The sequence below is a fragment of the Scatophagus argus genome, chromosome 24 (genome assembly GCF_020382885.2).
Source record: "Scatophagus argus isolate fScaArg1 chromosome 24, fScaArg1.pri, whole genome shotgun sequence".
Taxonomy (NCBI): domain Eukaryota; kingdom Metazoa; phylum Chordata; class Actinopteri; family Scatophagidae; genus Scatophagus; species Scatophagus argus.
The window spans coordinates 3,104,875-3,129,451 of record NC_058516.1 but is presented as its reverse complement, the minus strand read 5'-3'; the positions used below and the strand labels follow the sequence as shown (position 1 = coordinate 3,129,451).

General features: G+C 43.1%; 1 protein-coding gene across 1 annotated transcript; it reads left to right on the top strand.

The window, feature by feature from the left end:
* The first annotated feature begins 13,196 nt into the window (after positions 1 to 13,196).
* Positions 13,197 to 24,524, top strand: igfbp5a (insulin-like growth factor binding protein 5a). The gene is made up of 5 exons (XM_046382638.1): positions 13,197 to 13,345; positions 15,758 to 16,736; positions 20,760 to 20,962; positions 21,410 to 21,529; positions 21,680 to 24,524. The coding sequence occupies exons 2-5, from the start codon at positions 16,403 to 16,405 to the stop codon at positions 21,818 to 21,820; spliced, it is 798 nt and encodes a 265-aa protein (XP_046238594.1). The 5' UTR covers positions 13,197 to 13,345; positions 15,758 to 16,402; the 3' UTR covers positions 21,821 to 24,524.
* Positions 24,525 to 24,577: the final 53 nt, after the last annotated feature.

The window sequence follows — 24,577 nt, the reverse complement described above, 5'->3', positions numbered from 1 at the left end:
TCAGTGAGTGTAAGACGATTTATCTGAGTCCGAGTTCCCCATTATGAAGCAATGTCCATTCATGGCCCCTCGTCACAGGTCGTGTTTGCATTTTCTATACACAGTTGGCCAAAAATAATAATTTTTCTTTTTCGTTTGATTAATATGCATAATCTTTACAAACCCGAGGATGAAAAGTCATTCTAAAAATTCCCAATAAAAACAAACGCTTTGAGCAATAATTTAAAAAAATGCAGGGAATCATTTGGTTGTTTTCCCTCCTCTGTTATGCCAGGATCAGCTCAATAACAGCCTGGATGACCACACACACACAGCACACAACAAAGCTTGAAACAAATTAGCTGCAGCGCATGGCAGGTTTTACGAACCCCAGGTGAAGATAACTATGTTTTTGGACATTGATTCAGCAACTTATCATCAGACTGCAGTCAGGGTTTTCTTCTTCCTTTTATCATCTTTCATAATTTGATGGACTATGACCACACTGTGCTCTCTGCTCAGTTATGTTTACGATCACATCTGCAATGTCACTTATGCATGCAGGTTGTTTTAAATACAAACAGAAGAGTTCCGGTGTAAGTGCAGGAATCAGATACAGATCACATGAAAAAGCTGGTATAAACAAGAGGTCAACAAAATCAGACATGGGTGAAAAAATTCAGAGCTGAGTATCATGCACTCCGCGTGTGGCTGAGGGATGATTTTTATTGTGTGTAATTGTTACCAGCAGGCTGCTTTAGTAAAAATTACTAGAACTATTTTTAACCCTGCAGGTCGAAAGAGAGCATCGTGGGAGGTGATGGGAGGCAGAAAATCACACAGCAGCTCTCTGATGTTACGAGTGCTCTGGCTGTTTTGTCTTCCCCTGAGCCTCCTGTGGAAAGAAACTGGTGATGGAGTGTTTGATGACAGTGCTGCAGTCCACACATGCTTGGGAGGCACTTCTTTTGTGTCAGCGCGAGCAGCTCTGCATTATTATCTGTTTATTCTCTTTTGGTATTATTAGAAGTCACTGATCTGCATGGAAAAGTTTTATTCATTTGGTCAGAATGTGAATTTGAAAACTAATACAAATCCCAAACTCCTGCCCCCAAGCATGTCAAATTTTGTAATTGTCCTGTGGGATATATCAACATCTGCAGACTTTCAAGGTTCACCCATGATGCATCCTAATGACTGCAGAGATTCCCCGACTTTTCCTCACGTGCATCATGGGTTAAAAGTTTAAATTTGCGCTGTGCTTTCAGTCATGACCTTTTAAATTAGTGACACCTCAGTCAGCCTCAGCTGCACTTTGTGTTCAGTGCTAATTTGGCTAAACTAAGTGCTGTATTTGTCCTGGGATCTATAAAAGTCTGTACTGATTTCAAATCCAGAGCTTGAAAGCAGGCTAGCCTACTCCCAGCGACTGGAAATGTTATTTTCTGAAAGTTTATCTTTTGATATTTCTTAAATCCTACACTCAGACCTTTGCATGCTCAGCTGGCCTGCACTCAGTGAGAGACTTCCTGGACATTCAAAGTTATTAATTGGACATGTATGAATTGAACACAGTCTGAGTTTCCCTATAATTAGTGGCAAATTACATACTGCGGTTCTCCCCAGGAAAATTTCTTTCCATGTTCATTTTTAGGAAGTCATAGTCATTAGAATATAATGTGACCTGTAAAATAAAGTGTTGTCACATTTGTTACACGCCAGCTCGAATGTTCTGTGTAATCGTTAAGCTGCTTTAACTTTATGCAGTCAGTAATCTGAAAGCTAAACACACACAAAGAGTCTGTGAGCTGGAACTGTCATCATGTCCAACAAGTCCGGTAGCGTCGTTCCGCAGGCACTCGGGGACAATCCTGAAAAGTCTTCTGGGGAACACAAATTCAGTGTTCATACAAAAACAGCAGCAGTGTGTTGCACCTCTGCTGTCACTCAAACAGCCCACTGGGTATCATCTCCCGCTCTCTCTCTCTCTCTCTCTCTCTCTCTCACACACACACACACACACACACACACACACACACACACACACACACACACACCTTGACAAACAGATCTCCCTCCAGATCTTTCCATCAAAACAACACGGCCTCGCCTCATCCATCATCCTGACACTGGGTGTTCGCCCTGTGACTGCACAGGATGTCCTCTCCTCACAGTTTGCAGGTAACGTCAGAGGAATAATGGCTATTTACGTTCATGTACAGCACTGTGGGTCGCTGTCGGTGGGCCCCATGGCTTTAGAGCTTCAACCTGTGAACTGACAGTTCTGGAGAGCTTCAGCAACAAACACTCTTTCAAGCGAAGCGAGGGTGACTTGCCTGTCTTCTCCTTCTGATGGTTTCTGCCCTCAGGAAAGCTTTGATAGGGCGTATAAAAATACACGTCAAGCGCAATGACTGCATCATGTTCTCAATCAAATGGTATTAAGAGAAGGACCACCTGATGGAAAAATCAAGTTTTATCTTCACATCTCAGTAGTTCTTGACCTTGGAGCAGCTTCCGACAACAAAATGTAACATCTTGAGTGTAATGAATGCAATTTTCCCTCTTCCTCCCGCGCTGTTTTGCAGGGTTGATATGGTGTTATGCATGTTTAAAAACTCACAACCTCCCACACAACCATCTGCTATCACGCCATGTGTTGGAAAGTATTTATCACGCACTCATGCAATCAGATTCCTCTGATCCTGCAGAACTTTTCTCGCAGCAGACTGTGAAAGTTACAAGCTACTGTAGGGAATACAATAAAATCACTTTTGCATGCTGCTTTCCTGTCAGTTTTGGAGTCAAGAAGTGAAGATGAAATGTGAATTATGATGCTGTAGCGGGCAGATAACAAGCCTCCCCTCTTCCCTCTCTCTGATCTGCTGTAAGAGGATCTTTGGGCCTGGATTTGGCATGGCAGCTGTGCAAGGCACCAAGCTTCCAAGCACACCGTATCTGTTTGCTTTGGATACTAGTGTTGTTGCGAACCTCCCGCAAGAGGATAATATTTCTTTGTAATTAATAGCAGCCTGTTCTGTCTGTTGGCTGGGGGAAGGAAGCTGGTTTGCAAACACAGAGAGACGGAAATTTCGCTTCCCTGCCAGCCGTGGTTGAGTTGGATCAGCTGGATGCAGGCAGCGGGGAGAGCGTCCCTCGACCGCGAACGCTCAGGTTTAGGCCCCCGTGGCAGCGAGAATCTGCCCTGCTGAAGTGCCCTTCTGCAAATGACTGAATTTCCCAGCCTCATTTTTCTATAATCCTTTCGAAAACCAATTCTCCCCTTTTTAAAACTGACATTTCAGAGTTCAGGAGGGGGAATGGAAGTACATTTACTCAAGTTTAATATTGAAGTACCTTATGTGCAGTTTTGACTCCAATACAGTGCCTCTGGGTTTAACTGACAGCGATAAAGTTTGTCATGACTCTAAAAATTTTGTAATTTTGAATTTTTCTGATAAAATGAAGGATTGAATCATTTATTGGCTGAGAAATAAAATCTCCTGCTTATTCAGCTAAATTACCTTGGATCAGTTGGAAAGTGCATTGTCACTGCCATGTTCCTGCAGTTACTTAGTAAATCATTTAAACTGGAGATGCAAAATGAAAGTCCTGACACGAGACCTGAAAATCATAGCTGTGTCACAATCTGACAAATCAAGATGCAAAAAGATTCTCTATCAACAACCTTGATGTTGCAAGGCTTAAAAGGTGTTGAATGCAGCATGAAAGGACAAAGTCAGGTGACTCATGTTCATGTAACCTTGGTTGTCTTTGTCAGGTTGTTTCAGGTTTAGGAATTAGGACAATATCAAATTTAAAGTTAAATGGCACACAACAGGCAAAAAATGCATTTTGACACCAAGTGAAACTGATGTGTAAATCAAAGCCATTTGCTCAGACCAGGTTGTTAATTTCCCTCTTGTTTCCACAGCTTCTTGCCTTATCTAATGTCAGCGGGTTCATTGTCTTGGCTTGAGCTCTGTGTGAATTGGCATCCAGAAAAGTGCAAGCAGTATATGCAGCATAATCCCAGAGAAATGCTACTGTCTAAAGCCATAATCCTGGAAGGCTTAAAGACTCTCACTTTGCAAATACACCACAACATAAAGCTCTCCAAAGACACGAGTTTAGCTCTAAATGCAGACATCTCACGCACATGTGGAGGATCCAGGTGAAGATGTCACACGTGAATCTGGCTGCTTTGGTTCAGTCCAACGTAAGCAAATGTGGAAGAAACAAACTCGTATATACTCAACATATTTAAACCTGAGTAAGCTCTTGACACAATGGCAAAACATCAGCGTGCACAGGACGCACATCCGGCTCCAGCCAAAACAAGAGCAGCTCTGTATGTGTAGGGTCCCCGTGACAGATTTCCATCAGCTCCTCAGTGTGATTGTAAGAGCCTCATCTCCGCCAAGAAGAGTGACTCAGGCCGCACTTCTGACATGTCATTAAATCAAGACTGTAGCGTATTAAGACGTGTCAGTGACAGCTTAGTGAAAGGTTTGTTTTGCTCTGTTTTTCTTTTCAGATGGGTGCAGACTGTTCTCAGTGCAGTCTCTGTGCTCTCGGTGGTTCAGTGAAGAAAAAGCTGTGAGCTGAAAAACTGCTCCTTGAAAGTTGCAGGTCTGGAACATCTAAAAGCGTGGACATGTTTTATTTTAGTCAGAGATCCACCATTAAATGAAAACATTGAATTCAATGTTGCAAACAAGTTGCCAAACAATTGTTCAGCCATTTGAGAAGCACACCTAGCCACTTTCTTGCTGAGATTTAGCAGAAAGGATCGATACCGCTGTCGTGTCTGTACAGTGAATATAAGGCAGAAGCCTGTTAGCTTAGCTTAGCATTAAAATTATGCTAAGGGGATCAAAATAAAGAGTTAAGCTTTAGAGCTGCTGATAGGCAGAGTTGGTTTACTTTTTTTATGCTAAGCTAAGCAAAAAAAAAGTCTCCTGGCCGTCACTTCATAAAACAAAATCTGCCTGAATGCACCCCTAAAGCTCACTAATAAACATGTTATATCTTGTTTGTTTAACTCACACAGCAATCAGAGGATTAAAATGAGAAGCTTTGCAGGGATTATGAGCCTGACTATTTCTTGGCTGGGAGCAAGAAATCATGTGACCTATTCTCGTAAAATAAGGAACTGGAAAACAAACCAGAATTCAAACACACATCGCAAGAATGATACCTGACAGTCGGCTTATAGCTAACCATAAAAGATGATACAACTTGTCATTTTTACACTTTGGTTTTTCTGTGGGTTAAACAATGAAAGGTGGATTTTTAACCTTTGGACAGAGCCAGGCCTGATTTGACTCTTTGCCTTCGGTCTTTATGTTAACCTAAGATAATCAGCTGCTTGTACGGCCATGTGTTAATGAAAGATCAAAGAACCTCTCTCCCGAAAATCGTGTCATATTCCAATATTCCAAACTGGGAGTGATTTGTTGACATTTTTTGGTCAAATTCCTTTGGAAATTGGCTTTAAACTTTCTTTTCACTTTCACATTTTCAGCTTTGTTTCGTCTAGTCCCATCATTTGCCATTTTCATCTGCGGTGTCATGCAACCTCCCTTTTTAAAAACATCCAACCAAATGAAGGTCTCTTCATATCCCAGCAGCAAAGTTTTTGAAACACAAAACCACAGTGAGTCTCTCATTCACCGGCCAGTATGTGCACTCACTCACTCGCTTGCAAGTTTCTGTCTGTAAAAATGCAACACCCTGCGCCTCAGTCCAGCCTGACAATGCCCTCCTGTTGCAGTATCGCATGTCCTGCAAACAGATACAACTCTGGCAGCAGCTCACAGATCACCAAACATGAGAACAAGAGCTCCAGTCCAGCTGACTTTTGGAAGCTGCCGCACCGCACGTATCTGATACTTGGCAGACTTCGAGGGGGAGACAGACTGAGACACAGGGACAGGTAGATTTTGTTTTGTTTTCTTTTCTCGCAGGAGACACATTCATCATGCACATTTCCATGATTCTCATCAGTATACAATCTCAGTATCTCGGCATCCAAATATGCGGAACTGACAAGCTCAGCATCTCTGATAGGAATCTGCAATGCTCATGGAAACCGTCTTTTTTTCTCCCTCTATTTCCCTTATCATGCTGGTCTCCTTGCCCTCTCACATTGCCATGTAATGCAAGATCCCCAAGGACACTGACGAACGCAGGATTTCTCGAATTGTTCAGATGGCTTACCTGATGCAAGTTGGTCAAGCATTGTAAAATAAACCCCAGGCTTGTACTCTCGCCGCAGATTCTCCATGTACAGACGTATCATTATACGCAGGGCAAAACAGTTGAGCATAATTAAACTCTGAGGGTGTAAAACCACAGTGTACTACTGTTTATACAAGTCCACACCCACAGGAGAAAACATGAAAAGTGAAATTACTGCAACCTGTTTCCCACAGAATTCAGTTTTACAGAATTTTTTACAGAGTTGATTATTCACAAAAACGTCTCCAAAAGGAGTTTTTTGACACGCTGAATTTGGAGAAGCGTGCATTTGTGCAAAGGAACACGTCAGTGAGTGTTCATGGGTACGTCAGGGCGAAGAGCTTCATTTTGGTTCAAGGCACATTCTTTGAATTAAGCTGAAACATATGCCCCCTATATAATGCCATGCTATAGTCAAACAAGACTAAATTAGGGGTGTTGCTTTATGAGCGTTCAAACCTGACATATTTACTACTTGATTGAAGGTTGCAGTTAGGTGTGCGAGCGTTCCCTTGTCAGCAAATTTCAATGAACGTTTCAACTATTTCGAACCAAATTAATCGAGACAGGAACCAACGTGATTAACCTGATTGCACGGTTGCTTTATTGCACTGAGTGGAGGACACAAAGTCCTACACTGTGAAGATGCAGCCCCTGGTGATTTAAGGTTGGGATTGAAGCTGTGAGGAGGTTTATTGTTCATACTGTACTGGGATCCTCATTGGATGTTACTGCTCTTGAGGTCCATATTCAAATGAAAACACTGATTTGATTTGCTCAATCATATTTGTCACTTCTACTTCATGCAGTAAACAACAAAGCTGGTAGATTGACCAGTAAAACAAAGCAATCTCATTCATGCTGTGCAAATTATGCAGGAGTTCTGGCAAACTGAAACTTCTCCAGCTCTTTTAGGCAGCACTTGAGCAGATATTACTGAACAGTAATCAAGCTGAGACAATAGAGTGGCTTGTGGTCAAAGACATTGATCTTGAATTTAATTATGAGGCTGTTCTGAAAATAGTTTTTGAAGAAATAGAGCAAAGTGACATCCAGAGCAAGCTCGGGGTAGAGCTGCTGCCTTTTTCGGTTGAAAGGAGTCAGTTAAGGTGGTTTGGGCATCTGATCTGATTACTGCACTCCTTTTCACGGTCTTACTGGCACATCCCAGTGGCTCCTCAGAACATGATGCAGAAATGATCTCCACTGACTTGGGAACACCTTGAGATCCCTCAGGTGGAACTAGAACATGCTACTGTGGACAGGGACATCTGGAATAACTCGATTAGGCTGCTGGCTGGTTGGATGGCTGGATGGATATGTGTTTAAACCGATCTTTACTGAAGAATTTCATTTTTTTAATTATTATTATTATTTTACTTCTTCATGCATCTGAAAGAGAAGTCACTGCTTTTGATACAGAGAAGACATGGAGGTCAAACTCCACAGATGTCATCCTGTACTTATTTGAAGCTAATGTGATGCTTCACTGGCCTGCGTTAGACAAATCAGTTGGAATCTTTTTGTATAAAATTCTTTCTGTCTGACAGTCTGAAGCGCACAAAATGAATCCCGAAGATGTTTGGCTTTCACAGTAGGATTTTAATGTCATAGTGGAATATTGTTTTTATCTTTTTAACTGAAAGTGTCTGTTGTAAAGCTCGCCTACATACCTGGATGACAGCTTCATCACTATAAAAAAAAAACCTCTCTGGGGTTCGGTTTTGTTTTCTGCCTATTTTCAATAATTATAAAACAAAAACACTGACAATCCCAGCAAGTATCATGGTCACTGGCTTTACTGGGTTGCAGCCCAACTATCAAACACAAGCACTCATGCAAAGATGACTTTGAGAGTAACGAATGTTAACTTCGATGTCTTTTAGACGCATATTCTCTGTAAGGCTGTGTTTGTGTGTGTGTGTGTGTGTGTGTGTGTGTGTGTGTGTGAACGAGTCCTCTAAAAATGAGAACGTTAAGTAGAGGAAACACTTCTCTGGCACTTTAGCACTAGTGAGGACTCAGTTCAGCCTCTCCAAGTCGCACTGACCCCAGTAACCACAGCAGGACTTTTTCTGGGAAAAACGTTACCCATCACTCACTGCGTTGTGCGCCAATGCCAGTGGGAAGCAACAAAGGAGGACAGCGTGACCACGAGTTCAAACTGTTCAGGCCCACAACAAGGGCTGAAGCCTCGGAGCAGTAAATCACAACAATCCCTCAGGGAGTCTCCTCTCGCCAAATTCATCCATATTTTCTTGGGAGATCTTCTGCATGCCACGCTGCAGACAAATAGAAACCACGAATTCTGAGAAAGCATTTTTGTATAAGAGAGCCAAATTCCTGTTTTCCATGAAATGTTTTTGCTAGTTTCCAAATTTGTGCTCTGCAGGTGCTGTGGAGGGGTCGTTGTGCCCTGCCCTGACTTTAGTAAATCATTTGCTAACAGGCAGTGTACAATTTTATTCTCTCAGTAAAAAAACAGTGGATTTAAGAGCATGTTTTCAAAAGTGGAATATTGAAAATACAGGACTTCCTAAAGAGAGTTGAAGTTTGATGTAGAAGTCCTCACCGCTTGTCAACATACTTGTTATGAATTAAATCTGAGCTACCTCCCTCTGCGAGAAAGACCTCCTGACACAACTGGTCTCGACTGTGAGTCGTTTAAATACAGCTCACTTTACAAAAGACAAACGATTTGCCGACAGATCTGAACGCTCAGGTTTCTCGAATTCATAGAAAAGGCACTTGTTCTTTGAATGGAACCGGCAAGGCACAGGCGCACCAAAGCTTTTCCAACATCTGGATCCAATGATCCGCCTTTGTCCAATCCACAGATGCCAGGCCCACACAGATGTGCTGACAAGGTTTTAGCCAATCTGCCATCTCACATACCACTTCCTATAATCCTCCTCCTTCACCAAACCCCGCAGCCTGCAGCGCTTTTTAAACACCTCGATTCTGCTTGTTTTTCCTCTTCTTACCTTGCGCTATAGTTTTGCATGCAGATCACAACATCCTACTGATTTGTGGTGTACATTTCCCAAACATGAGCTGCCCGATATGTAATTTGGTGTCAGTGACTGTAGTCACTCCGTCATGGAAATAAAAGTGCACGGTCATCATGTGAATCAGAGAAGCCACAATCAGGCAGGTTACAGCTAAAGAGGCAATTTTTGGCAGACAAAAATATTGATTGGCACACTGCTGCTTGTAAACAGTGCATTATGTATTTATTTTCTTTACTCAGATACCGTCATTGATGCCAGGCAGCCATTGATGTGGTCTTCTCCCACTTCACTTCCCACATAGAAAATGGAAATCTGACAGTGTGGCTGTCATTTTCTGGACATTTTCCCTGGGAATTTCCCTTGACAAAACTCAAGTTTCTGGAGGTGGCACTCTGCTCGGTCACTGCTCATGTGATTTACCCAGTCGTTCATCTATTTGTTCCAAACAAACACTGCTGCTGGTGCTGCTGGTGCCAGAAACATGAAATACACGACTTCCTGTACAACATAAGACAGTTAATCATATGAAAATATTTGTTTGTTATACTTAAACAGCCATTAGGCATAGTTGAGAAATGCAGTATATCTTATTGATTAGTCTGTCTTGGGAATCTTTTTCCTAACATCCTTTGGGAAACATAAATAGTCAACATCAATGTGCTCCACCTGTACTTTACACTAAACACACACACACACACACACACACACACACGCAGTTGCATCGCCTGGAGGTTCAGCCACAGTTTATCCAGCGTGGACTCCTCTAATTGTTTCTGAAAATCAAGTGCTTACAGTATTCTGGGAACTGACTCTATCTCAGAGTATATGGGGGAGGGGGAGGTGTGCTGCATCAGCACATTTCCAGCGGTTTACTTGGCTTTGTCACTTACAGTAAGCTCTGAGTGTGTCAAACAGTGCACATCAGTCATACAAACTAGTCATCTGCTTATCCATACTGAGCTGCGTGCCATTGGAGTGATAACTGGCAGCAACTTCAATCCAACCCACTGTAGGAAAAAAGACTGTTTGCAGTGCGACTGTGCTGCATGAGTTTTTGATCCATTTTGTGGAAGATGGCCCACACATGCTTCTTTCTGGCAGCAGACTAGATGAGATACATCTAGGTCCTCCTCCACATCTAAAACATCTGTCCATCTCCATCATGTGACTCTCTGCCGGCGTGTATACGCTATTTGCTTTTTAACTGGTCACACTCATCACGTGACTACTTACCTGTTTGCATTGATCATGTGATCATTTGCACACATGAAGACGCAAAAGGCAACCGGTTTATAATTGTCCTGATGAAGGCTGAAGCAAGTAGGAATGTTTTTTTATTGATGGCTACAAGATAATAAAGGCTTTTAATTCATCTCCCTCAAACCTCTTCAACAAAACTAGTTGGATACCCGAACTGGAGATCACCAGATGGACACGACATCTCACACCATAGCACCACTCCTTGCATCCTGTTTTTTTGACTGAAGCTGCCTCATTTCAACAAGGGAGTAATAATTCTTCTTCAGCTGCTCCTGAATGTTTGAAACCAGACACATCGCCAGGCTGACATGCAACCTAATAATTTCAGCCGCTGCCCACAACTCATGACCATCTGTGAAGTGGTTACAACATAAACTGATTGCAAAATCAGTACCAACGCATTGAGGACAGAAAATGTTCTCTTAGAAAGTCAGCTATGATCGCTAGATGCGCTACACAACTGAAGCTGGTATAATTTTAAAGCTGGTAGGAAGTGTTTGAAATGCAAAATAGAGACACAGAATTAGTGTTAATCCATGCAATGACTTGATGTATGATTTGCCACCTGACTTAGATGAAAAAAAAAAAACTGCTTCCAACCTTTGAAAACGTCTCGCAGCCCAAGCTTTCAAAGTATCACTTTCACAGGGATTACTTCATTGTCTGGCATACTTTTTCCCTCCTGACTCTCCTGTAACGCAGCACGTTAGCCCGAGGTCCTGGGGCTGAAGAGAAACACGACACTTGAGCGCTGTTTCCCATAGATTTTATCACGGCTCCAACCCATTTTGTGCTGAGGTTGCTTCTTTCCTCCCCTTTTGATCATTCCCTTCGTTCAGACGTCGCTCAAGTTGACTCCGGCTCCATTATCTCTTCCTGAACAAGCGCAGCAGCAACCTCAATGTCTTTTGACAGATAAAGTAGGTCAGGATATAAAAGCCAAGCTGCATACAGAGGCAGCAGAAGAACAATGGGAGAGAACAAGGAGGGAATCACAGATGAGAGGGGCAAAAGATGGATGACTTCAATGCTATTGTCTAAAATAAATAACTCTCAAACCTCCTTAAGATTCCAGAAAAAGCTTATGTTGTAGATCAAAACGTATCTGTCATTGTATTCTTACTTGTGCCAGCATCCATATTGTCAAAGTAGGCATCACATTTTCTGAATGTCCTGTAGGCAGCTGAAGAAACACAGGTGGAATATAGAAAGCACTGGTCCGTTGAAATCCAGAGACTGCGGTGGTGAACATACTTTGAACACAACTTTGATGACACATTCTTGCTTTTTTGGTATCATGCCAAACTTTTGTCCATCCAACACAAGATTACAGGAAATAAAAGGCACGTTTGAACTAAATGAATGCAAAACAAATAAAGATCAAATCAATCATAAAATCAGGTAAAAATTTAGAAGTCCAAAATGGGCCTGCACACTGAACCTGAGCTGCTCAAAAAGCCAGGCAAAGGTTAAAGAAAGCGAGTTTTCTGTTTTAACTGCAGCATCACTGGAACTGATGCAGTTTCAGGAGCGGATTTAACAGATTTAAGGACACAAAACCTGAACACTCGAACCTGATCTCACATTACCTCACCAAATGGCACAATTTAGCCCAGAAGAGACCAAAAATAATGATGCATTTGGGTGCTCCTCAATAACTCAGCGTCTGGTGTTTGTAAGTCATTAGCCAGATGTTGTCCTAAAATCACACTGCAAATACCAGCAAACCTGAGTTTATAGTACAAAGTGTGACATTTATCTTAACCAAATGACAGCTCTGCAGGATATTGCACCAAATTAATGTAAAATGTGTGCACATAAATGTAATTTTTCTGCCCGCTAATAAACATGTCCCTGTTGCTAAGAAGAACAAACATAAAGTTGACTGTTGACATTGGAAAATGGTTGGACAAAGTGCCTCACCACAACTTCTATTTGTTATCATCACATCATCTCCACCAGCAGACGGAGTTATTCACTTGTCTTGTTCAAATTTCCTGTTTTTGTGGGTACTTTAAGAACATCTTTTCCATGATGGTTTAAGAGGCTCAGTGTTCACTCTTAACCTTGAAAGCAGCATTCAGAAAAACATTTTACCACAAGATCCATTCAGTTGGTGGTTTTGCTCCTATCACATATTCCTTATTAGATCAGAATTGACAGCAGGTGGAAACTCTGACCTTAAAGTCCTCACAAGTTCATGTTCAAATGAAGTTTTTATTATTTGCTTCCTGCAGTATCTTCCAGTTTCCAGCATTGACCACCTTATTGCAAATACCTGGTGGCCACATGAGAGTTCCAGACCTTATTGAGTTTGACACCTGGACTGGAGTGGACTTTGGGATACTGGGAGCTGCAAAACATACACCGGGTTGGAACCTGCCTGAGGTTTTCTTCAGACACATTTTTGAGAAGCATTTTAAATGTGGGACAGTCCTCATCAATTCATTATATGACCTATTTAGTCTGGAACTGCAGACTTTGGAGGATTCAGCTCCTGAACTGGAACACAGCTGGGGTGTAACATTATGTTTATTTTTCCTGAGCCAGTCAGTACACGATGACCAGTACTTTTGGTGACTTCTTTGCTTTAGCAATTCCTGTCAGCTACATCAAATTTGTCTAATTAGGTTAGCCTGTGCAGAACCTGCTCACAGGTGTTTCCAGTTTACTCGGCTAGCTGGACTTCTCCTCAGCTCTATGGTTGATGCAGCTACACAGTAAATGTATCCAATTTCTAATCTGTCCAATCCTAATAGGTGCACCAAAAGATAAGAGGAACGTTACAGAGAAGTCGAGCAAGTGCAGGCTGTGCACGCCCACACGGTGCAGAAGAACTCCAGTCAACCACAGTAAGTGAAAGCACCGGGGTGGGTGCACCATGGGAGTGCAGAGCCTTCACAGTGCATGTTGTTTGTTTGCTGAACTGTGCAACTCAGCTTGTCAACTGCATGTGCTGCTCGTGTACGTAGGTAAAGGGGAAAACCAGATGGTTAGAGTGTTCTGATTTGTGGACCAGCAGTAGAGGAAGAGGATGAAAACTGTGCTTCAGCTTTACTCAGTCGAGATTGAATGTACCAAACCGTGAATTCAAAGCCAAGTCATGTACTGAACCGTGTATTTTGTGTACCATTACACCCATAACTGCATATATTTAGCCCTGGGCTTAATTTCAAAGGAAATCCCAAAGCATTAACCTCTGTCCAACGCAGCTACAGGCACCATCTGTGCATCATATGGCCCATATACACGAACTGACTCAGACCCAAACTATACAGGAAACCCCTGCCTTAACAGACGTAACGATGGGATTTACGAACCCTAGCAGCTCTTGGACCACAGCTCCTCCATGTCTCACATCTGGAGAAAACAAAACAAATGTAGACATATTAGCATGGCCAATATGCCTCTGGGTAATAAATCATCAATTTATGAATCATAAATGTGCAAGGGGAGTCTCAGGACAGTCTTTGAGAGGGAGGTTTTTGGTTGCAACCTGTGAAAGACAGATGTGTCATAGAGGTTTACCTGAATGGCACTCTTTCTTCAAATCTGGACAGGTAGACAAGGGGAAATGAAAGGGGTGTGTGGGCGAGGCTGGACTGACCTTTCCGCCATGTGTGACGTCATTCGACACCTGATAGGGTGCAAAGGTCAAGGGCAAAGTCAAACATGGGCCACTTGATCTGAATAGAGTTTCCAGACAAAGTTTCACAAAGGGGGTGAGGGACAAAGAGGAAGTGAAACTCGACACAGCAAGGCAATAAAAGCTTTGATCAGCATGGGTTTTAAAAGGTCAGTTTCAGTGCCGTCTGACGTTACAAACATCTGTAGTTGGATTTATCACTAAAATTCCACTTAAAGTGCAAAGTTAAGATGAAAAATAACAGGATGTGAACGAAAAGGTAAATAACACCAACTACAACCTACACAGAAATAACAGCCGCGAGGATTAACATGAATATGGTTAAAAACATCAAATTAACTCCTCCAGGAATCTGTAGGGACTCTGTTTACTAAAAACAAAAACATGCTATCCTCAGGCCTATATTGGTGTCTGCCAAAACATTCAAGTGAATTATGAGCATTTTGTACTTGCACTCCATGAGAGCAGGCCACTTATCTAACTGGACACTGACCTCGCTGAGTCATAAAATAAGGTCAGTCTGAGTGCGTTTTGCCCTGATCTGGACCCTTAGCAGCATTGTACAGGTCTTTAGAGAATACATTTGTTTTGGTTAAGACCGCATCGCACAAATATTTAAAGCTACAGTACTTTGGCAAAAGAGAGAAACCCAAAGATATCTGAGGGGAATTATAAAAGTGTTCTTGTTTCACAAGCAGGAACCCACCCTTAACTTTGAAAGCCTCAAGTTTTGTTTCATAATAAGTTTATTTGTGCCATTACATGCTCGGATTTCACTAAAAGTTTCTGTTGTAGACAAAGAAAGAAGAAAATGACACATGTTAGGGTGTAACGAGGTCTATGCATCCATCTGGCAGCTCCACAGGGGCACAAAACCATGTTTGTGGTCGACATAAGTATCTGACTGTGTCTTCCAAGGAAGTTCTGTCAAGCAAGTACTTAGATTTTGTTGGAAATCAGCATCTGGAATTTCTGCCTTTCCAGTCAAACTAGCAGCGATCAAGACCAACTCCAAGTATTTCTGGGATCAAGTAATCAACCCAGGAATTTAAGTGCTGTACATTGGTGTTCAGCAAAGTGAGGGATCAGCAACTCTGCTTGCATCGTGTGACAGATATGAAGATAGGAGATCATTAATGTTCACTTTTAACCACAGAGCAGCCATAATGTGGATGAACACTGTAAAAAATGTCAGTCTGAGTGAGAGCAGGACTTTAGGGGAGTCTAAATTTGTTATGGTTTCTGTGACACGGGAACAAACCAGTAACACACCAACCAATAAATATTTGGCCAGTCATGATCTCTCAGCAAAGTATCGAAAGAGATTTATTCGTAGTTGTGCCTAAATCTCCATTACAACAAGCCATTACAAACGTTTTTTTTTTTCCTGACTTGCTTGCAGTCATGGCACCGTGTTTATACGAAAAGTCTGCATAAACTTCTTCTTCTAAATCCAGCAGCAATGGTTTAGAAGTTCACTGGCTGTCATTCAAATAGCCTCGTCAGCAATTTAAATGAACTTTCCAGGCACGAGGCATCATGATCTCGTTAGAAGTGGTCTGCTTTGCTCTTGGGCACAAACATCTAAAATAATAATAATACTAATTTTGTCTTCCAGGAATGCTAAATAGCCATTCTGCAGCGAGAGAGAGAGAAAAAAGGTCTTATTCAGTCGCCTTCAGGAGCATCGTCTCGTATCTGGCAGATCTGGAGGCATGCCAGCACCCGCCCTGCGAAATCAGCATCGCAGCGCACGGAGTTGACAAGTGCGCCTCCCCCTCCAAACGTTGTTTGACATCCCATCGAGGCTTCGCCTCTGGCAGTTTCTTTTTTAAAAGGCAAGCTCAAAGCCACAGATTATACATTTTGCTCACAAACCGTGCGGGTAAAATAACCAACAGAGAGAACAACAGTCGGAATCAGGCTCTTTCTCTCTCATTTGGAGACGAAGAGCTTGCGCGTAAACGGCACCGGGCATCATTGAGGGGAGCAATACGGGGTGTCTGGAGATTTTCTTTTCTTTTCTAATTCATTGCTGCAAGGTTGAAGGACAACGCAGGGGAGGACATCAGAGGGACTGTGTGGATTGTGATTCGGATGCGGTGACATTTAGTACTGGAGCGGCACCTGTGGATGCAGCAGCCCCCCACCTGATGTGTGGACTCGAACCGTTTGCAAAGAAAGGATTCACCACAAGATTCAGTTGATAATCGTCTCTGCGGTTTCGGTCAAACACCCTGCAGTTCAGACGAGAAGGAGCGCCATGCTGCTGAGTGTTTCCTTCCTGGTGGTTCCCCTGCTGAGCATAACCTGCTGCGGCTCGTCGTTTGTGCCGTGTCAGCCGTGCGACCAGAAGGCCCTGTCCATGTGTCCGCCGGTGCCGGTGGGCTGTCAGCTGGTGAAGGAGCCCGGCTGCGGCTGCTGCCTGACGTGCGCGCTCGAAGAGGGCCAGCCGTGCGGCGTGTACACCGGGCCGTGCACGCGCGGGCTCCGCTGCCTGCCCAAGAACGGCGAGGAGAAGCCGCTGCACGCACTCCTGCACGGCCGGGGGGTGTGCAGGAACGAGAAGTTGTACAAACTGCTCCATCCGTCAAAAGGTAGGCCTGAGATGAGCCATTCAGATCTCACAGGCTGCAGTTAAAGCAAGTCACTGACTTTGACTGGACTTGACTGAATTTACTGAATCCTCATTCATTACACTTCGTGTGAATCGTCCTCCCTACCATTAGTCTCCACTTTAAAGTCAAACGAGCAGCAGTCAGTTTGTAGCTAAGCAATAACACATTTATGTCAACTGACAGTGTTTCTGTTGCTTTTGCAGAAATTATGTTGCAACCGAAGATATAAAAGGCTCTGGTGCAAAGAAATAGCAAGCAGCTGGATAGAGATGTTACTCCTCCCTTGTCAATGCAGGAATTTTAATGGAGCCCTCAAGTGACACTTGCACACAGAGTCAGCCAGTGATGCAATGGTAAAAAAGAAAAGAAAAAACGGATGGAAACACTATAAGATTATTTCACACCCAGTCATAAAAGTCCAACATGAATGCTGTGAATTTATATTTTCAAAGGGTGGTGGAGAAGAAGAGCGGGTGTTGTTCAGGTGCCCTCCATTGGCTCCTGGTCTCTATGGGAGCCAGCGAGGCTGATGTGGGTCAGCTCACAGCCCTCTTTAAGAAGGGCTTACACCTGTCATTACCGAGGCACACGACTGCACACGAGCCCCTGTGTGCCTTGACCCCGTGAACTCAGTCAACAATTGGTGCTGAGCGCCAATCAACCTGTCATTTGGGTTTGAAAGGCCCTTGTCGGGCTGCGAGGCGTAAATCAGTGGGTTTCGTGTGAGTGGCCCGTCGCCTCAGGGCCCCCCAATTGACTTAAAACAAGGGAGAAGATTACAGGTGGTGTTCTGCGAGGCTCCTTGTTGGCTGCTTTGAATGGCAGTTCAGGGACAGTCCGGGTGTCTGCTGGGGAGCACTTTGAGGAGAGCTTTGTGGGAAATGTTGGCTTGTGGCCCTTAACTCTCTTCAAAATGTGAAGTCATATTTGGCCCTCTTCTCTTCCCTTACTTATTGTCCCCCCTCCCCTTTTAGTTTTTCTTTTGTCAGGTCTCCAGCATACCTCTACCTGTCTTCATCCACCACCTGTGCCTTTTCCCACACCTAACCTGGCTCTTTGTCTGCCTCCTCTCTATTCTATTCTCTCCCACCACATTGACTCTTCTCCTCTTTCCCTGTCTGGCTACTGTCCCTCTTCATCTTTTACACCCCCCCTCCCCATTCCCAGTGTCACCCTTTCCATTCTGTCTCATGCTTTATTTTCCTGCAGATTGGAGCTTTAGTAGCTTTAGAATCAAAGCCACTCTGGAAACATAAATAATCCCACTGACTGTGTTAAACCTCAGTGGGCTGAGGCAGAGGACCGCAGTTGTTCTGGTTAAGTAGCGTCAGAATGAATTCCAATGACAAAAGGCAGAAGATAAGAAAAGAGGAAGTGTTCAAACTTATCAGTGTCACATTCAAGTTAGTCAGTATAATAAAACGGGTTCCCCAGTCAGCGATCTGACATTTGAAGCTTTCATTATTGTTTTTGAAATCAGGATTTCCTTTTTAAGTAGTTAGTCAGTTTGCACTCTAAACAATGATTTGGCTGAATTTCAGTCTCCAGAGCAGCACTGTTTAGTAGCGAAAAAAAAAAAAATTTAAAAAAACCCTCCAATCTTCTATTCATCTCCTCTTCCCTGTTCTTCCCTTTCCCACACTATCCTCTGTTCCCTCCCACCCCTCTTTGTGAGTCCCACCCTGGTCTCTTCATCTGTCTCCCCAGCTCCCCCCACCTCCCCCCCGTCTCAGCACTGCAGGCAGGCCCAGGCTGTGCAGTGATTCAGCAGAATGCAGGCTGAGCGTGGGTTACTGATCCCCCATCTGTCTGCCCGTCAGCCAGCTTCTCCATTAACTCCACATCTCCTGCTGGGTGCTCTCTGAACACATAAACTGAACAAAACCCGTATGCACTCCGATAAATGCACTCCTTGTGCAAAAAAGACATTTTGCAGGCACTTGAGAAGATATACAAAATGAGATAAAATGATGTAGTAGGCAGAAAAGGTATATTTTTACCGCATCCTTCAGTAGATGTGAATTGATTTTGCAGCACCACAGTGCATTTTGAGCATTCTGCAAGTATTCAGTTGCCTTCTTTTCATGGCTGAAAGTACATATAACACTTTGAAAATCAAGTCCTAGTTGTGCCTCTGCAGCATTATCTGGACAGATTCCTTCATGTTGATTTTCCAGATGAAGAAAGGAAGGAAACTCCTTGTCAAGAGCAAAGAAAGGAAGCAGAGAGGAAAGTATCACTAATTCCTGCAGGAATTGGGCTCTCCAGGATCACTGTCATGTCTCACAATTCAAATACAAGGAAAAGGGAAAAGAGAGAGGCAGAAAGAAAATGAAAGACGTGATCAGTCAGCACAGGTCAGATTAGACAAGCTTGAGGATTAGCAAGTGAAGACTTGATTGGACTTACACTGGCAGCTGATCTGCTTCAGCTTTCTCTGGGGAGGAAGAAAAACAGTGTCAGCAGGAAACTGGAGGGGATCTCTCTCCTGCTTTTTCCAAGAACCTGTCATCATGTGGACAGATGACATCATCGTGATCTTCATCATCATTGCTGGGGGTGGACGGGCTCGGGAGGGTTTAAGCATCATTTGCAACGTGGCGGTGACCTTGTTTCGCCGCCCAGTTAGCTTAGTAGCTTAGCGATCACGTCAGTGCTGAAATGGAAGGGGGTTTATAGGCAGAATTTGCAATCTGCCAAAATGCAGCAGAAACAAGTGCGTGACACAGCAGTGGAAATGGGCCAGCTGTGGCTTAGGACACATACAAGGCTAATGCATGTTTAAAGCCATAAATGAGGTGAAATTTCAGTTTAAAGTTTTTAAGAAAGAAAGCCGCAGCCACTCATCCTGGCCTCATCACACTCGCTGTGGTCGTATGAATAGAGGGTGGGACGTGGGAGAGGGGGGAGCTCTGAGGTCCAAAATTTTGCAAGACGCTGTATTTTTTGCACAGAGGAAAGATGCTTGTACATGAGTGTTTCTGTGGGGGCTGGGACCCAAAAATGGGCTGCGGCTGTTTCTGGTGGCTTGCCACATGACAAGTGTAATAGCATGTTTTCATAGGCCTGGGTGCCAGGGTGAGACTAAATATCTCATTTAGGTCACAGGCTATAAAAGTTTTAAAACCCCTGTTCTACATATACCCCAAACTGGCAACCTAACTTGCCATAAATGTGGGCTATGTTATCCCATATGTCAACACATCCAGTCTGAAGCTGGCAAGAAACCAAAAAAGGTGCTAAATAAGCTTTCATTTGGTGCAGTGTTGTGATGGTACACAAAATTGATACTCCTGCTCTCACGAGTGCAGCTTTACTTCTGTATTTTAGGAAGGCACAAAGGTGGGAGCCATCATACTGCTCTTGATTTTGACCCTTCTTCAAAGAATCTCTTTAAAGCAACAGAAAAATGCTTTGAAGCAAAAGACTAACATTACACCTGCGGACATCAAGTTTTTTCTAATAATTGGTATCACTGGTTATTTTAATCCTGTGTGTCTGTAATTTGTAAGGCTCCTGTCCAAAATTACTGGTCGTGCTGTGTTGAAGACAGTTGTCCTCTGATGATAGTAATCCTGCGTGAATCAAACTTCAGCTAACTTCAGCTGCTCCTTTCCTTGCTTTCATGGTTGTATTCGGTCATTGCCGTACTCGTATCAATTTACACACTCGTGCAACCCAATCCAAATCATTGAGCAGTAAATTGTGAATCAGCAGGATGATGCCCAATTAAATATAATATTTGATTTAAGCAATAGCAGAGTGGAGAAAGCAGGGTGTAGAATGACATTGTAGAGCAAACTAACTTTGGATTTTGTTTGCATTTTATGCTTTACCAACATGTGTATGTATACAGTATGTACATGTACAAGCATGCATGTGATGGAGTACAAAGGGATATTATCCAAAACACTAAATGTATATACAGCTTCCCACAGGCAGCCCTTAATGAATCTCAAGCATGGACGTTAATGATCTGGTCTGTCTTTGCTTCCCTATCAGACGGAGAATCTCACGATGACACCATGCTACCCGTCCCCGAGTACCAAACCAAGGTGCCCTTATATGGAAGAGACCACATCAGCAGTCGGAAGGCGCAGGCCATGAAGCAGGCCAAAGACCGCAAGAAGCAGCTGGCCAGGCTGGGACCCACCAGCAACATGGACTTCTCACCGCTCAGCTTGGATAAACTGGAGCCTGAGTTTGTAAGCGAGGCAGGGATTACAAAGATGCATACCAGAGTGAAAAAACTGACTCAGTTCAGAGGGAAGTTTCTTTGCTTCACTGATTGAGCTTCTGATAAATTTTCTGGACTCTGTTTGTTTGGATCTTGGCAAGCGAACAGACATTTGCTTTGCTAAATCAGAAATATCTCAGATACTGCATCCTGCAGCGTCAGGCTTTAGAAACAAACCAGTTCTGACAAATCAGCCGAGACACCCCACAGAGCCACTTTCATACATGACAACATGGTGTGAACAGAGTGAAATACCAAATAACTAAAGTCCTCATTAGTGGAGGTATTTCCCACCTCCTTATTCTTGATTTCTTGGGCATTTCATAAACTTTCAAGTGCATTTTGAAACATAATTCTGGTGCACAAACACACATTTTAATCTTGCAAACCCTCAAACGTGTCTCTGTGTGTGCAGGGGCCCTGCAGGAGACGACTGGATAATCTCATTCAGGGCATGAAGGACACTTCTAGGGTCTTGGCACTCTCTCTGTACATCCCCAACTGTGACAAGAAGGGCTTCTTCAAGCGCAAACAGGTATGGACACACTGTTTTTATGACATGTCAATTATTCAATTAAGAAATCAGATAAGGATTGCATCGCGTCCGCTCAAACTATAACACGGTAAGAAAAACCTTCAACCTGTCCAAACATCTCATCCCTTTCTCTTCACTCTTTGCTCGCAGTGCAAGCCATCTCTTGGTCGGAGGAGGGGGATCTGCTGGTGCGTCGACCGATTCGGCGTGAAAATCCCCGGCATCAACTACGCCGGAGGAGACCTGCAGTGCAAAGACCTCGACAGCAGCAGCAGCAACAGCAACGAATGAGGGTGAACTAGTTGTACGTGTTGAGCCCTGATCTTCTAACAACCTGCCAATCAAGCTAGCACACTTAATGACTGCCAATCAGGAAAAATGGCACAAATGCTTATATATATGGTCAGGTGGACTGCATTGTTTTTGGTTTGTTTCTTTTTGTAGGGGAGCTGACCTGAAAAGCTTTCTTGGGTGAAAATCTGCACATGTAGGTCTTATCTCTGGCTCCCCACTGACTGTGTACTATGTCTGAGGTCAGCTAATACCTCACCTCTTTATATCCATAGACAATAGAGGAATATATATATTTGTATGATACTATGATATGATGATATGTTGTGTACTTATGAGTCTATTGCTAAAGTTACTCAAAGAAATTGAGAGACAAGACATATTTTAAATGTGGCTAGAAATGTTTTTTTTTCCCCTTTTTTTTATTATGATCAAGATGAACATGAAAGACTGACAAATACAGGACATCATCGGAGAGCTTGTCTAAATTAGTGACGTTTGACTAATTGTTAATCACGTGAATGACATCCTGATGAAAGTAGTTCAAGTAATGGCTCATGCCATTTAATCTTGCCTTCAACCTACCGTCACTGAACCATGTGCAACAGCAGGACCCCTGCAGGAGGCTGAGCGCTGAGCTGATAGCCATTTCATATGCCATGTCAGCATTTATCATGTATCCAGCACAAACTCAGAAAATCATTGGCTTCCTTTTTTGGAGCCAAATCAGTAGCTAGCAGAAGTCTGAGTATGTATGAATTAGAATATTTTGTGAAAAACATTTATTTGCTTTTTTGCAGACAGTTAGATATGAACATTGACACCACTTTCATAACAGTCTGTTAAATCTGAATCTGCAGACAGCAGTTGCTTAGCTTAGTTTGGCTTAGTTTAGCACAAATCTTACAAAATCCGCCTACCAGTACCTTTGAAGCTAAGAATTAACACGTTATATGTTGTTTGTTTAGTCCACATGCTGCGACAGATCCATGCCAGATTATTTCTTCACTGGGACCAGTAACTGTCCACTGGTTTCCATTGCAAAAAATTAAAACCTAAGCTCAAAACTGGAAAAAAAAAATAATTAAACATTAAAATTCCAGAAATCAAATCTAAATCAACAACAGCATGCCTGTGGTTTGTGTAAATGTTGTTGCCAGTTAGATATGATGGCCTACATCTATATCTCAGTTTAAGTCAAAATCACAGCAAGACCATGTTGACGTCACTCAGCTCTATGTAAGCCTCTGACTTTGTCACAATGGTAGTTTGTTATGCTGCCACTATCAGATGAGTTGTGTGTGCTTTGGCTTGTCAGATTTTAGGCAATCAAGCCCTTCTAAAGTGATATTCTGGTTTCCCCACCACGCACAGACCCACGGTACGTTCGTGGGTGCCATGCCATTGTTCCAGTGGGTCATTATTCTCAGAAACAAAGACTTTTTCCTGTTATGCTGAAAACAAACACCTATTTCTATATGCCTCTGATTGGCTCTGACCCTGACATTTTCTTTCTAACCCTATCCAAACAATGAACACCAGCCAATCAATCAAATGTATTTTCGGCGCACTGGGCCTGGAAAGGGCATCTGTTTTCAGGATAGTCAGACGAATGGGCTTTCGATCCAGTCGGATGTTTTTCAGACGATTGGGGTTTCAGAATAATGAGCCGTCTGAACAATGAGCAGTTCCCAGATTTCGTGAACAACAATTATAATAAAACCTCACTCATAAATAAACTGTGTTGTACTGTAAAAGGTTCGGTATTTAAAATTCGTCACACGCCTTTTTTGAATGCGGACAACTGCGTCCACTGTTTGTAAACCTGTGCACAGCATGTGTGTGCATGCTCTTTGTGTGTGTGTGTGTGTGTCTGCATGTGTGTGTAGTGTGCTCTGTGGCCCTTTTACTTTTCAGCAACAATAAGCTCTGGTTTAAATTCTCAGAAGCCTAACCTGGCCGAGCTAAAGTCCTTTAAATGCCATGCCGTGCATCTCCCTTCACAGACAAATCGTATGCAAAGGCCCAGAGCTGGTGATGTTTCCACGTGCAGGGTCTTCACTGCCGCCACGCAGGCAAATCTGTCAGCCAATGGCAGCTCGCTCTGAGGGTTCATCTGCTCCTTCATCCTCCAACGAGCAAGGTGGCTGAGTTTGTATGTAAATTCAAGTGCCTTCTGCCCCGCGCCACTTTGAATTCTGATTTGCGTGTGGACGCATCGCGTCGTTGAACGACGGACGGCACAAAAGAGGAAAAACATTTTAGGTGTGCATGTGGTCTGAAAGATATCTTTTGATTTTTAGTTTTTAGTCAGTTGCTGACAAAGATTATCATGATCTCCCAGACAAGAACTGCTGAACAGAGAATAAAATCTTTGTTCAACAGCTCAAAATTTCAACTTTCAACTTTTTCGTTGTTGCAATCTCAATGTTCAGTTAATCACGCCGACAATCTCAGATATTTCTAATGCCTCAATGCTGTGTTGTGATATAAGGGGAGCATTTTCCCAACAGCCAGTTCTTCTTAATGAAACTCCTCTCTCATGCTGTTGATTCTAGCACACAACAGAGTGACACATTTCAGAAGCTCACTTAGAAAACAGATTAATGTGAACATTATGGTGAAATATTTATCTGGCGTGTAATTGATGTACTCGTTTTTGTAATGACAAATCACTGTTTAAATAAAGTTCATGTACTCACAACAAATGCCTTTCTGCACATCTGTCTTGTGTGAACTCCGCCCAGATGGGAAATA

Bases quoted from the DNA above. Each gene is read 5' to 3' on its own strand.
- igfbp5a (XM_046382638.1), top strand. From the start codon at position 16,403: ATGCTGCTGAGTGTTTCCTTCCTGGTGGTTCCCCTGCTGAGCATAACC. The intron at 20,963-21,409 runs GTAAGCGAGGCA...CTGTGTGTGCAG, and splicing joins ATAAACTGGAGCCTGAGTTT to GGGCCCTGCAGGAGACGACT. The intron at 21,530-21,679 runs GTATGGACACAC...CTTTGCTCGCAG, and splicing joins GCTTCTTCAAGCGCAAACAG to TGCAAGCCATCTCTTGGTCG.